This window comes from Arachis ipaensis, chromosome B3, assembly GCF_059453495.1.
Source record: "Arachis ipaensis isolate K30076 ecotype BB chromosome B3, ASM5945349v1, whole genome shotgun sequence".
Lineage (NCBI taxonomy): Eukaryota > Viridiplantae > Streptophyta > Magnoliopsida > Fabales > Fabaceae > Arachis > Arachis ipaensis.
Window position 1 is genome coordinate 14,198,001 of NC_142438.1, and position 12,368 is coordinate 14,210,368.

The 12,368-nt window shown below is 32.0% G+C and overlaps 1 protein-coding gene across 1 annotated transcript; it reads right to left on the reverse strand.

The window, feature by feature from the left end:
- Nucleotides 1–290: 290 nt before the first annotated feature.
- On the reverse strand, nt 291–5,152 carry PXY (Leucine-rich repeat protein kinase family protein). The gene is made up of 2 exons (XM_016332583.3): nt 2,121–5,152; nt 291–996 (listed from the first exon to the last, which is right to left on the reverse strand). Exons 1-2 carry the CDS (start codon nt 4,798–4,800, stop codon nt 557–559), a joined length of 3,120 nt encoding a protein of 1,039 aa, XP_016188069.1. The 5' UTR covers nt 4,801–5,152; the 3' UTR covers nt 291–556.
- Between the last annotated feature and the right edge of the window lie 7,216 nt (nt 5,153–12,368).

Sequence of the window (12,368 nt, forward strand, 5' to 3'; positions counted from 1 at the left end):
CTATAAAATGATCACATACTACATACATAGCGATTTTCTCTTATTCATGAATTCAATTTTGATATTTTTTGGAATAAATTTGACACCGTTAGTATTTATTTCCCCCCACCCCCTCCCAAAAATATGCATAATATGCAATCGATTTAAATTTATTTTCTTGGAATCATTGTCCTCAATGCAAATCCATATTAATTGAAACAGTTTTTAACTGTATCTTTCTTTGTCTTATCGATATTTCTTTTTATCATCTTCACATGCTCACTAGTAGCTATTGCTGGTTCCCAATTTGGTTACTGCTCCAAGCCTTCACACTCTCTAATTATACATATGGCATATTAATAGAGTCATAACAATATATAAACGAAATAAGAGAGAAAAAAAAAAAAGGACAAGTAACACTTGAAATTCCATTGGAAGTTAAAAAATAGAAAATCACTTTCTCCTATACCAATCCCCCCACAATAAGAAAAAAAATCCCCACCAAAAAAGAAAGGAAAAGAAAAGAAAATATAAAAAGAGAAAAACATTGAAATCATATATGAACACATTGCATTAATTAGCTTTCCGCCGTGGCCTTTTGTGCCAAAGGAATTTCACCACCACCAACCACCACATTGTCCCCGCCGCCGCCACATCGACCTATAACAATACTATCCAGATCAAGCAACTTCCTTTTGGGCTTGGCTTCTTGAAGCATCAACACTACATCCCTCATTGAAGGCCTATCAGCTGGGTTCCTGCTTGTGCAAAGCAATGAAATTCTAAGCATTTGTATCATCTCTTCCCTCACTGAGGAACACCCTGAACCTGCATTCTTATCTAATATATCATCTATCCCATCTTTGCTCTTTATCTTTGACTTCACCCAATCAACAATGCTATTCCCATCTCCAAATTCTGCATCCACTGAACGTTTTCCACTTAAGATCTCCATTAACACCACCCCATAGCTGTAAATGTCACTCTTTTCATCCACTTGAAGAGTATAGGCGTATTCTGAGGTAAAAAGAGACAAAAACAAAAAAAGGGTATTAGACTATTAGCCTTCTAATCAAGTACAACTTTGTTATGAATTTAATTTATTTTATGATAACAGGACAACACATGAGAGCATTAAAAAAATATTTAAGTCCAAATCCAGAGGCTGTTAATTACTTTAATGGGATTGCCTAATCACAAAGACCAAAGTCAACATCCTCATGATTCAAAGAGTTAATGAGAATTGACAATATTCTTAGGTGGTCCCCTTTAATATTTGAAGATCTTTGATAAAAAGCAACGTGTGAAAGTGAAACACCAAATAAAAAAAAAAAAAAAAGAGCTGCCTATCCATGCGCAGTAGTGCTCAGAACCCATGCACCGAAATTGGTCATGAAAAGTCCCAAGCGCCTCTCTTCTTAGATAACACTGCCAACCACATTGCACCACCTTGCCATGCCAATTTTGACCACACCCTCCAAAGTTGCCTTCACCATTCACATTGCACACCAAGCATTCTATTTGTACATTCACTTTGAACACTTGTGGTCACACCATTGTAAGTGAGAGAGAGAGAAATAAATAAATTTTATAGAAATTGAGAAAAAAGAGGGAAGAAATAAAAAAGGCAGTTATTATATAAAATAAAGTAATGATATACTATAATATGACTTACTAGTTCATATTAGAGTCAACATGCATGTATGATAGATAGCTCTTATAATTATTTTAACAAGCTAATTTCCAATTTTTTTTAATTACTTGATACTCTTCCAAAGTGTTCAATATAGAAGAGTTCCACACTTCCACCAATAAGAGCATTTTCTTGCACACTCCATCACCATTTAGTATCCATGCATACTATTTCTTCGTGGACCATGAGCTCCTCATACAACAGGTAAGTCACAATATTGAAAATGACAAACTATACTTCAACTAAATTAGTTCGAGCTAGCAAAGTGAATTTATTATTCAGCAAACTATACTCGCTAGTCGCTATATACGTTTCTTTTATTCACTTAATTTAGGAAGATTAAGCAGTTTTATCAATGAATAAATGAAGTCTAAACATAAAAAACGAACAAATTAGCATGCACTTCAGTGATGTAACGATTATAATGAAGACCAATTAGGGAACTCACCGGGGGCAATGTAGCCGTATGATCCAGCGATGACAGACATGGATTCATCGGTCTGGATCAATTTAGCCACCCCAAAATCCGCCACCCTGGCCTCCAAGTCAGCATCTAGCAATATATTACTAGGTTTTAGATCACGATGCACGATAACAGGATCACAATCATGGTGAAGGTAGCAAATCCCCTGCGCCACACCAAGGGCAATCTTGTACCTAGTGAACCAATCAGCAACGAGATTATCACCCTTGTTCTTGCCATGCAACAAGTCATCTAAGTTCCCATTGGGCATGTACTCGTAAAGCAGCATGGTGCACTCTCTGTTGCTGCAGCACCCTAACAGCCTCACTATATTCCTGTGCCTCACGTTCCCCAACACCTCCACCTCAGCAAGCACCCCTCTCCTCCGTCGGATATTCTCCTTTTGCTTTCCCCACAGCTTCTTAACCGCTATGATGTCGCCACCTGGCATTTCCGCTCTGTAAACCGTTCCAGTGGACCCCATCCCTAAGATCTTATCAGACATCGACAAACACTCTAACACATCCTCCGCCGTGAAATTCAGTCGTTGAAACGCCGTTAACTTCCACGGTCCCATCTCCTGCCCGTCGTTACCGAAACGGCGGCCGTAATTCGCGTGGAAGCACCGTGTCCCCGCTACGAGGACGAAAACTCCGATCCCGAACGCCGCCGCAACGATCCACACGATCGCGCCGGCAGTTTTCCTCGGCTGCTGTCGTCGACCGTCGACCTGGTTGTCCTCCGAGCCTAGCGTCTCAGCCGCGCATGGCTTCGCGACCATGCCGCCGCATAGGCCGGGGTTGCCGGAGAATTCCGACTGGTGGAGGTTCGGGAAGATCCCCGACGAAGGTATAGGTCCGGTGAGGGAGTTGAAACTGACGTCGAAGTTCTCTAGCGTGGTGCAGTTGTTGAAGTTCGAAGGAATAGTTCCGGTGAGCGAGTTGTGCGAGAGATCCACGTAGGTGATCGAAGGCAGCGCTGAGATTTCCCATGGAATGATTCCGGTGAGCGAGTTTCTACTCAGATTCAGCTGAATCAGCTTCTCACAGTTTCCAATATCCCACGGAATGCTTCCGTTAAGTGAATTCCCCTGCAACTCGATCCTGTATATGTTCTTGCACCCTACGAAGTCGGGAATCTCACCGGTGATCTTGGAACCCGCAGCGGAGAAGATCTGGAGGCTGGTGGAGTTCCATATGTTGCTCGGCAACGCGCTCTCAAACGCGTTGCCGGAGATGTTCAAGAACTGAAGCCTTACGGCATTGCCGAAATCCTCGGGAATTCTCCCGGTGAATTCGTTGTCGCTGATGTCAAGGAACGTCAGGTTAGGGAGTTGACCAAGACCTAATGGAATTTGACCGTTGAAGCGGTTATTCTGAATGCGAACCCTGGAGAGGGAGATACAGTTAACAAGTGAACTCGGAAGCGAGTCGTTAAAACGGTTATAGAAGAGGATGAGCCTGTTGAGGTTGTTGCCGTTGCAGAGGTTTGGAGGAATGGGACCTTCTAGAAAGTTGGTTGAAACATCCACTTTCTTTAACAAACCGTTGGAGCCGAGCTTCTGAGGAAGAATTCCGGTGAGTGAGTTGTTGAAGAGAAGGAGGAAGTTCAAGTTTGGAAGGTCACCAACTGTTTGTGGAATTGACCCTGTTAGATTGTTCAGTTCCAAGCCCAAGAAGTTGAGTTCCTTCAGCATTGAGATTTCTTCCGGAATTGAACCCGTGAGTTTGTTATCTGACAAATCAAGAGCTTTCAGTAACTTCAAGTTCCCTATGCTTCTTGGGATTTCACCCGTTAACTTATTCTTGAACAGCAACAGTGTCTCCAGCATTGTTAAGTTCCCAACAAGTTCTGGAATCAGAGGACCTGTGATGTTAGTACTTGAGATGTCCAAGTAGCTGAGATTTGTTAACATTGCTAACTCTGTTGGTAATGTTGATTCCAATGGATTGTAACCAACTTCCATGTGTTGTAGCTGTCTGAGGTGGCCTAGTTGCGGTGGAATTGGACCTACCAATGAGTTCCCGGCGAGGTATAAGAAGTTGAGTCTGGCCAAGGAGCCATAACTTGGTGGGATTGTGCCATTGAAGTAGCTTCCTCCAAGGTTGAGGTGTTCAAGGAAGCGAAGCACGGAGAGTTCTTGTGGGAGAGGTCCAATGAAGTTGTTGCTGTAAGCATTTAAGACTCTCAAGAACTTGAGCTTAGATATCCCCGGTGGGAACGTTGAGTTGAAGGAGTTGTGGCTGATATCCAAAGTCCTGAGTTCGCTGAGGTCAAAGATTGCAGCTTGGAAGGTTCCACTGAAGACATTCCGACTTAGGTTCAAGTGGTTGAGGGTAGTTAGGTACCTGATTTGGGGTGAGATTGTGCCTGAGAAGTTGTGGTTTGAGAGGTCCAAGGTGGTGATTTGTGATGTTTTTGAGTGGCAAATGATGCCTGTCCATGAACACCATATAGGGTGGTCTTGGTTTTCGGTGTTGGAGGAGAAGGATGAAGAAGGGTCCCAATCATGGAGGATGTTGTTAGGGTCTATGAGGGATGATTTTATTGAGAGTAGAGAGATGAGTTGGAGGGGTATGGTGGTAGCAGAGAAGACAAGTAGGGTGTGGCAGTAGAAGAAGAAGAAGAAGAAGAGGGAGAAGGAAAAGAAGAAAGGTGTCTTCATGGTTTTGGGGTGGAAAAGGTTGTGGATGAGAATATGGTTATGGTGGTGTTTATGGAGGTAGTAGATTTAAGGGAATGAAGGTTTTGATGAGGAAGACAATCACTTTTTTGGAGTGCAGGGTGCAGAGGGAGTTTCATCATGATAATTTGCTTCAGTGGGTTTTGTTGGTGGACATACATAAAAGAATAGTAGAGAGAGAGTGGCAAAGTTTTCTCTACTTGTTCTACTACTTCATTATTATCATCTTAGCTTCTACAAACAACACTATTAGTTCCTCCTTTATTATTATATGAAGATCCTAAAATCATGTCATCAATTTCTCTCACCTCAGTGTATTCTACCTTTGTCTGATATCAATCCAATCCCCATATACTTTATTTATTTATTTTAAATTTTGTTGGTGAATTCTTTTTCCACCTTTTCTTTTTTGCTCCCACTTTTCATCATTCCCTTGCTCCCCCTTTATCTTTGGATGATAATCAAATTGATAAAATTATGTCATGTGTAACAGTGCCAATGTCTCTTGCAGGATCCAAGAAAGCCATATCAATTTTCCCACCATATTCCACCCAAACCATATTTTAAATAAATACATATAAAAACCCATTTTTCTTTATACATAGACATTACAAATATGGAGGCTTTATTTTGTTTTTTCTTTTAATATTTTATTTTATTTTTTCCCTTCCTTTTCCTTTGTTGTGGTGTTTTATGGTCCTATTTGGCTCTATCTTTCATTATCATTTGCTTGTCTTCAAGGTCCAGCATGGAGATTCAGGTGAGAGAGCCTTGTCCTAATTAAACAACAGCATCAGCATGGACCACTATAGAGAATTAGAGATATTCTAAATAGCTTATACAAATATGTCAGCAATTCAGCATAATCCCAATCAAGGGATGCACTGTCCATATATGCATATATATGCATTTCATTTATTTATTCCTTCATTTTCATTCAATCATTCCTATAATTTAATAACCAAGATTTTGGGATCAGATTTGGTTGATCATTACATTAGGCCTTTATTTTGGACGTATTAGACACAAGAAGGAGCAAACCTCAATAGCTTTTTTTTCTTTTTCAATTTAAGACCAATCTAGTAATGATGATATTTTTCATTTCTCTGTCGTTGTCTTTGTAATTAGTTGTAACAAACTTTCGAAAAAAAAAAAATGTACAAGCTAAGCATAATTCCCTTAAGTACATCAAATACATGCCAAACAAATTACCAATTTCATCTACCTTATCTATATAATCATATTTTATCCTGCAAGCTAAGAATGCAATCTACTTATGACGCAAGCTTGGAGATTAGATGATAAATTAACTGTTTACCGGAAAGATATATGATAAAATTACCTAATAATGATATTAGCTTCATATTTAAAGAAAGAGATCCCGCTAGGGAGATAATGTACTATTTATACAATGTGTACAATGGACTATTGAGTTACAAAATGAACATTTTTCATATTATCTAAAATAATCATCCGAGTACTAACGATAATAAACATCATGATACTACTCATCTCAAAAATTTCAGTTGATGAAAAAATGTTACACTAATGATTATATCTTTAATACTCCCTAAACCTTTATTGTACATATTATATAAATATTTCATTGGCTCCTCATACTTTCCCTTTTAAAGAAAGCTTGCTACAAGAGCGTACGAAAATATTTTATTATTATAATATTTGATTTTTTTTGGTCACTAGATATTTACAAATCTCTCCACAAAAAAATTGAAATTATTATATAGAGAATAGTCTTATATATAAAAGATTACCTTAAATCCAAAATAGTCTTATAAGTTGTTTATAATCAAGAAGGACAATTTTTGGGTGAAAAGAAAGATTAATTATAAACCGTAGAAAAAAACAGATTTGCAAGGCTTTTTTGTAGGGTCAAATGTAGCTAGAGGCCAGGGCTTAAATAATTTCAAAGTAGTGGCAGATTATTGAAAGTACATATGTTTAATTATATTGGCATGACTTATATTTAAATGCATACTATTTTTATTGTCTTATATATTTTTTAGTATAAATAATTTGCTAAGAGACAACATTGCTATAAAAGAAAAATAAATCACTGGGAAAATTAATAAAAGAAAGATGAAAGCATATATATGTTCTCTTATTTAAAATGAATGAATCTTCTTTTTTTTTCTTTCAATTATTTGATATAGTATAATTTTTTATTTTATATTTTTTAAATAAGTTAAAGAAAAATATGTAAAAAAATATTAAATAATAAAAAATTATACTTTATTAAATAATTAAAAAAAATTAAAATGATCCCCTTTCGTTATACAATGATGGGTTCACACTTGTTGCTTAACTAATAATACTATATTAATTAATTAAATACCGAATATGCTTAAATTTTATCGCTTTTTCAGCACAGTTTGACTTCACTAATTAAAGCAATACTATGATGGGAAATTAATTACTACCAAAGTAATAGATGCTAAGATAAGAATAAAGCTTCAAAGTTCAAACACAATCATCCTCACTCCAACCACTGCATGCTGCCATCCAACATCTTTTTCTCCTCTAAAATGCGTCTCATTTATTTATAATTTTACTTCTTCATATTTATTGTCTTATATACTTATATATTTTTCAAGAATCACTATAAAAAAAAAAAAAACTTAATATAGTTGAGAATCATTATTAGTACAGAAAAAATTAGTTATTTTATAGGAATATTTTTAATTACCAATAATTATATAAAAAACATTTAAATGTATTTTAATGACCATTAATTATCATAAAAGTTCATAATATTATTAACGGTCAGTATTGACATGTATTTTTAACGGCCACTTAATTGTCAAAAAAATCTTTGTTGACATTTGGTTATTATATTGATTATGAAAAATAAGTGTCAATAATAGTTTTTTTTTTCTTTTTTGACAATTTCACCATCAAAATATTTTTAAACCATTTTCTAATAATATTAACATTCTTTTGACAACTAATAACTGTAAAAGGATATAACTATTTTTTAATGGCAGTCAAAATTGCTCATTTTTTTTCTTATAGTGGATGACGGGAAATTAGAATATTGTATTCACTTTCTTTTTTCTTTATAATGCACGTTACAAATTGATCGTTGTATGTGTGTGTTCTTCTTTTACCTTCAATTTAGTTTGTAATAGTGGTTATTTCTTACTTTTTTATACATTTTTAGTATAGCGATGAATAAGTAAACTTTATTTATTTGCAATTTAGTGGTCCAGATCTTATAATTGTCACTTTTGCAACACTACAATTATTTATCACAAAGAGGGAAGAAGACCTTAAACATAAGGTGAAAATTCAACTACAGTCGATTTTACGTAAAGTTAACAATTGAGAATCGTTAGATGAAAATTTAGCCAAATCAGTTAAATTATCTAACGGCTCTCAACTATCAACTTCACGTGAAGTCGACTGCACCTGAGTTTCCACCAAATCTAACATATATAATATACATATATGTATAAAGAAGGGTAATTTGAGGCCATAATAAGCATGAAGATAACAACTGGGGATGCGCATGAATATTTGTGGCAAAAGGGACAAGGAAATGCTGATTACAATGGCATGAAACAATGTAAAGCCAGAAAAGGTTAATATTGCCGCAATAGTGGAGAGATTAATCATATTGCTATCAGCATGGGATTGCAACAACATTAATACTTTTGTTCAGCAAAAGAAATATAAGTACAAAACCAAACATGTTTCAGAGACCACATACCATTCCTACCTTATTCCGATCTAAATCAAATTATGATTCGTATTGGGAACAACTCTACTGTAAGCTAATTTGAACAATTTTTTAAAAATTAGGATTTAAAAAAAAAATAGGATTAGAATATTAAAAATGCGTCGTATCATCTTTTATTTATATATTACAAAACTAAATAGTATAAAATAAAATCGGACTTATTTTTATGTTAACAGAAATAAAAAATGAGAAGACAATTCCACAATATTTGCATACACACATCAATGGCTAGCTAGTTATTATATATGCATGTAGGATCTATTTTTGTGCTGCCAATCTGTTACTAACATTTGATTCATAAAACAACAGCAAGCATTTTTGGAATAAAACCAATGACATCTTAATAATATAGACTTTGTGTATGTATTTTTTATTCAAAAATATTTAAAAGACAATAAAAAATAATTTAAAGTTATCTTATTTTATATTTATTAATTATTTTAAAAATAAATATATAATATTAAATATAATAAATATATAATTTTAAATATTATATATAAAATTAAATAAAATAATTGTTATCTTCTTAGTCTTTCGGTCTTGATTTGTATGGATTTATAATAAATGAACATTTGTATTCATGAAAGATAAAAATGACTAAATTAAAACTAAATTTGTACTCATGCAAGATGTCTTCCGTGTGATAAAAGTACCTTGTTTTTTGAGGGTTAAAGTGTCACGTAGGATATTTTTGTCATACAAAAAACATCTTGCGTTAATACAAGTTTAATTTCGATCTAATATAAATATATATATCAATATTTTTATTTTTTATGAATACAAATGGTGATTAGATTTAATTAGCACAGGATTCAGCTGAAGAAATCTATATGGAAGTGCTTTCGTCATTTACTATGCTATTAGCTTGAGCAGAAAGCATGTGTCTTTGAATTTTGTGTCTTTTTCTAAATGAATAATAATAAATTAATAATAATCAATTATGATACCAATAATGCGATAAAAGAATAAGAGTAAAATAAAAATTGTAGAGTGCAGAGGCAAATTGGAAGAAAAAACCAGAAAGCAGGTTGATGTCATGCAGGGAAGGAATAGTACGTACGTACGTCTATTTTATTTGTATGGTCAGTGTCTTGAAAGCATTAAAGGAATCTTAGTTATTAGATTTTCCTATCTTCCTAAATTTGTTTGACAGGAATCTTAAATCTTAAAGCAGTAACCTTAGATGTCGTTGTAACTAAAGATAAGTTTGTATTTTATCCTATTTTTATTTTTTAATTCATTTTGAATTTTTTTTTAAGGATATCACCATTTTAAAATTTAAATAGAGTATTTATGGATAGGATTGATTCTGAGCTCGAAAAAAATAAAATTAAATTTTAATATATTTGAGTTAATGTGAATCTAAAATTTTTCCTTTTTTGCGAGTAGACCCAAATCAATTTAAATAATTGAGTATCCAAATAAAATAAAATTTAGAAAATTATAAAAAATTAAAGAAATAATATGTAATAGTAACAAAAATAAAAATAATACGTCATAAAAATTATATTTAAATAAATCATAATTGACGTTAAAATAAAAGTTGTATATGTTATTATATTTTAAAATTTTAAAATTAATATAAACCTAATCCAATAATCGAATTAGTTTAAGTGCCGCAATTTCAACACTAATACAAAACTAATATAATTGGACAGGAACAAATACAACACTAATATAATCGAATTACAGGTGCGCTACATATATAAGCCTTTTAAAAAAAAAGAAAAAAAAAAAAAAAAATAAAGAAAGAAAAAAAAAAAAAAAATAAAAAAAAAAAAAAAAAAAAAAAAGAAAAAAAAAGAAAAAAAAGAAGAAAAAAAAAAAAAAAAAAAAAAAAAAGATAAAAAAAAAAAAAAGAAGAAAAAAAAAAAAAAGAATAAAAAGAAAAAGAAAATAAAAAAAGGAAAAAAGAAAAAAAGAAAAAAAAAAAAAAAAGAAAAAAACAAAAAAAAAAAAGAAGAAAAAGAAATAAAAAAAAAAAAAATAAAAAAAAAAAGAAAAAAAAAAAAAAGAAGAAAAAAAAAAAAAGAAAGAATAAATAAAAAAAGAAAAAAAAGAAAAAGAAAAAAAGAAAAAAAAAGAAAGAAAAAAAAAAAAAAGATTAAAAAATAAAAAAAAAAAAAGAAAAAAAATAAAAAAAAAAAAGAAAAAAAAAAATAAAAAAAAAAAAAAAAGAAAAAATAAAAAAAAAAAAAAAGAAAGAAGAAAAAAAAATAAAAAAAAGAAAAAAAAAAAAAAAAAGAGAAAAAAGAAAAAAAAGAAAAAAAAAAAGAAAAAAAGAAAGAAAAAAAAAAAAAGATAAAAAAAAAAAAAAAGAATAAAAAAGAAAAAAAGAATAAAAAAAAAAAAAAGAAAAAAATAAAAAAAAAAAATAAAAAAATAAAAAAGAAAAGAAAAAGAAAAAAAAAAAAAAAATAAAGAAAAAGAATAAAAAAAGAAAAAAAAGAAAAATAAAAAAGCTTATAAATTCTATAAATTGGGTCAAGTTGAACAAAAGTTATGTGCACCACACTTCCCATACTCGAGCGTAAATACACACGCGTTACTCAACCGTTTCTTTTTTCCAAAGCGCGCTCATTATGAACGACTCTTATTCTTCTTCTTCAATGAGAACCACAACTGTTATGTTTTTTTCGCGTTTCTCCTCCTCTTCCTCTTCTTTCTTCTTTTTCTCCTTCTTCTTTGTGCTTCTTCTTATTTTTCTTTGCGTGTTTCATCTTCATCTTCGTGTTTCTCCTTCTTCTTCTTTTGATTTTGCAACATTATGTATTTTTTTTCTTTGTTTGATTTTTTCCTCCCTAAAAGAATTATGAGAATATGAAATAAGAAGATGAAGAAGAAGAAGCAGCAGAAGATGAGGAAGAGGAAGAGAAAGAGTTCTGAATTATGCAGAACTTATCATAATAAAAATATACCAAAATATCTTCGTTTTACACCCAAATATTTTCGTGTTACATCCAAATATCTTCGTTTTACACCCAAATTTGCTACAAATACATAAATAAGTTATGCTACATGTATACTAAAATCAACCACCAAAGTCAGCTACCAGTATAAAATACATACTGAAATACAGAAAATAAATTAAAGCACACATGTATTTATACACAAATACATTGGTGGCTGATTTTAGTGGCTAATTTTACTGTATAAATAGCATTTTTATATAGAAATATGTTTTCTCTAATGCTGCATTTTTTTTTCTTCTTCTTCTTTTCCTTATTTCTTTCTTTCTTTTAGTTAAATGAATGTAAGTTCATCATCTTCCAAGTAATTTTGCAACATTATGTATTTCTTCTTCTTTGTTTGATTTTTTGTTTTTATTCTTGTTAAGAGAGTAAAACAAGAAGAAACTTGAGAAGGTAAAACAAAAAGGAAAAAATAAATAAAAAAAAAAAGAAGAAGAAGATGGTGATGATGATGAAAAAAAAAAAAAGAAGCAGCAGAAAATGAGGAGGAGGAAGAGGAAGAGTTCTGAATTATGCAGAACTTATCAGAATAAAAATACACCTAAATATTTTCATTTTACACCTAAATATCTTAGTATTACACCCAAATATCTTCCTTTTACACCCAAATTTGCTACAAATACAAAAATGAGTTATGTTACGTGTACACTAAAATCAACCACTAAAATTAGCCACTAGTATAAAATACACACTGGAATACAAATATAAATTTATTCATAATTTCATTTTTCTTTTTATTTGTGCTCCGAACTCTTGTAGAAAAACCTGCAACCTTCGAATAATCCTTGTAAAATTTTGCAGCATCTTCAAGGGTGTTTAAA

Coding starts and splice junctions, on each gene's coding strand:
- PXY (XM_016332583.3), bottom strand. CDS start 4,800: ATGAAGACACCTTTCTTCTTTTCCTTCTCCCTCTTCTTCTTCTTCTTC. Junction 997..2,120: donor ATACGGCTACATTGCCCCCG/GTGAGTTCCCTA, acceptor TTTTTACCTCAG/AATACGCCTATACTCTTCAA.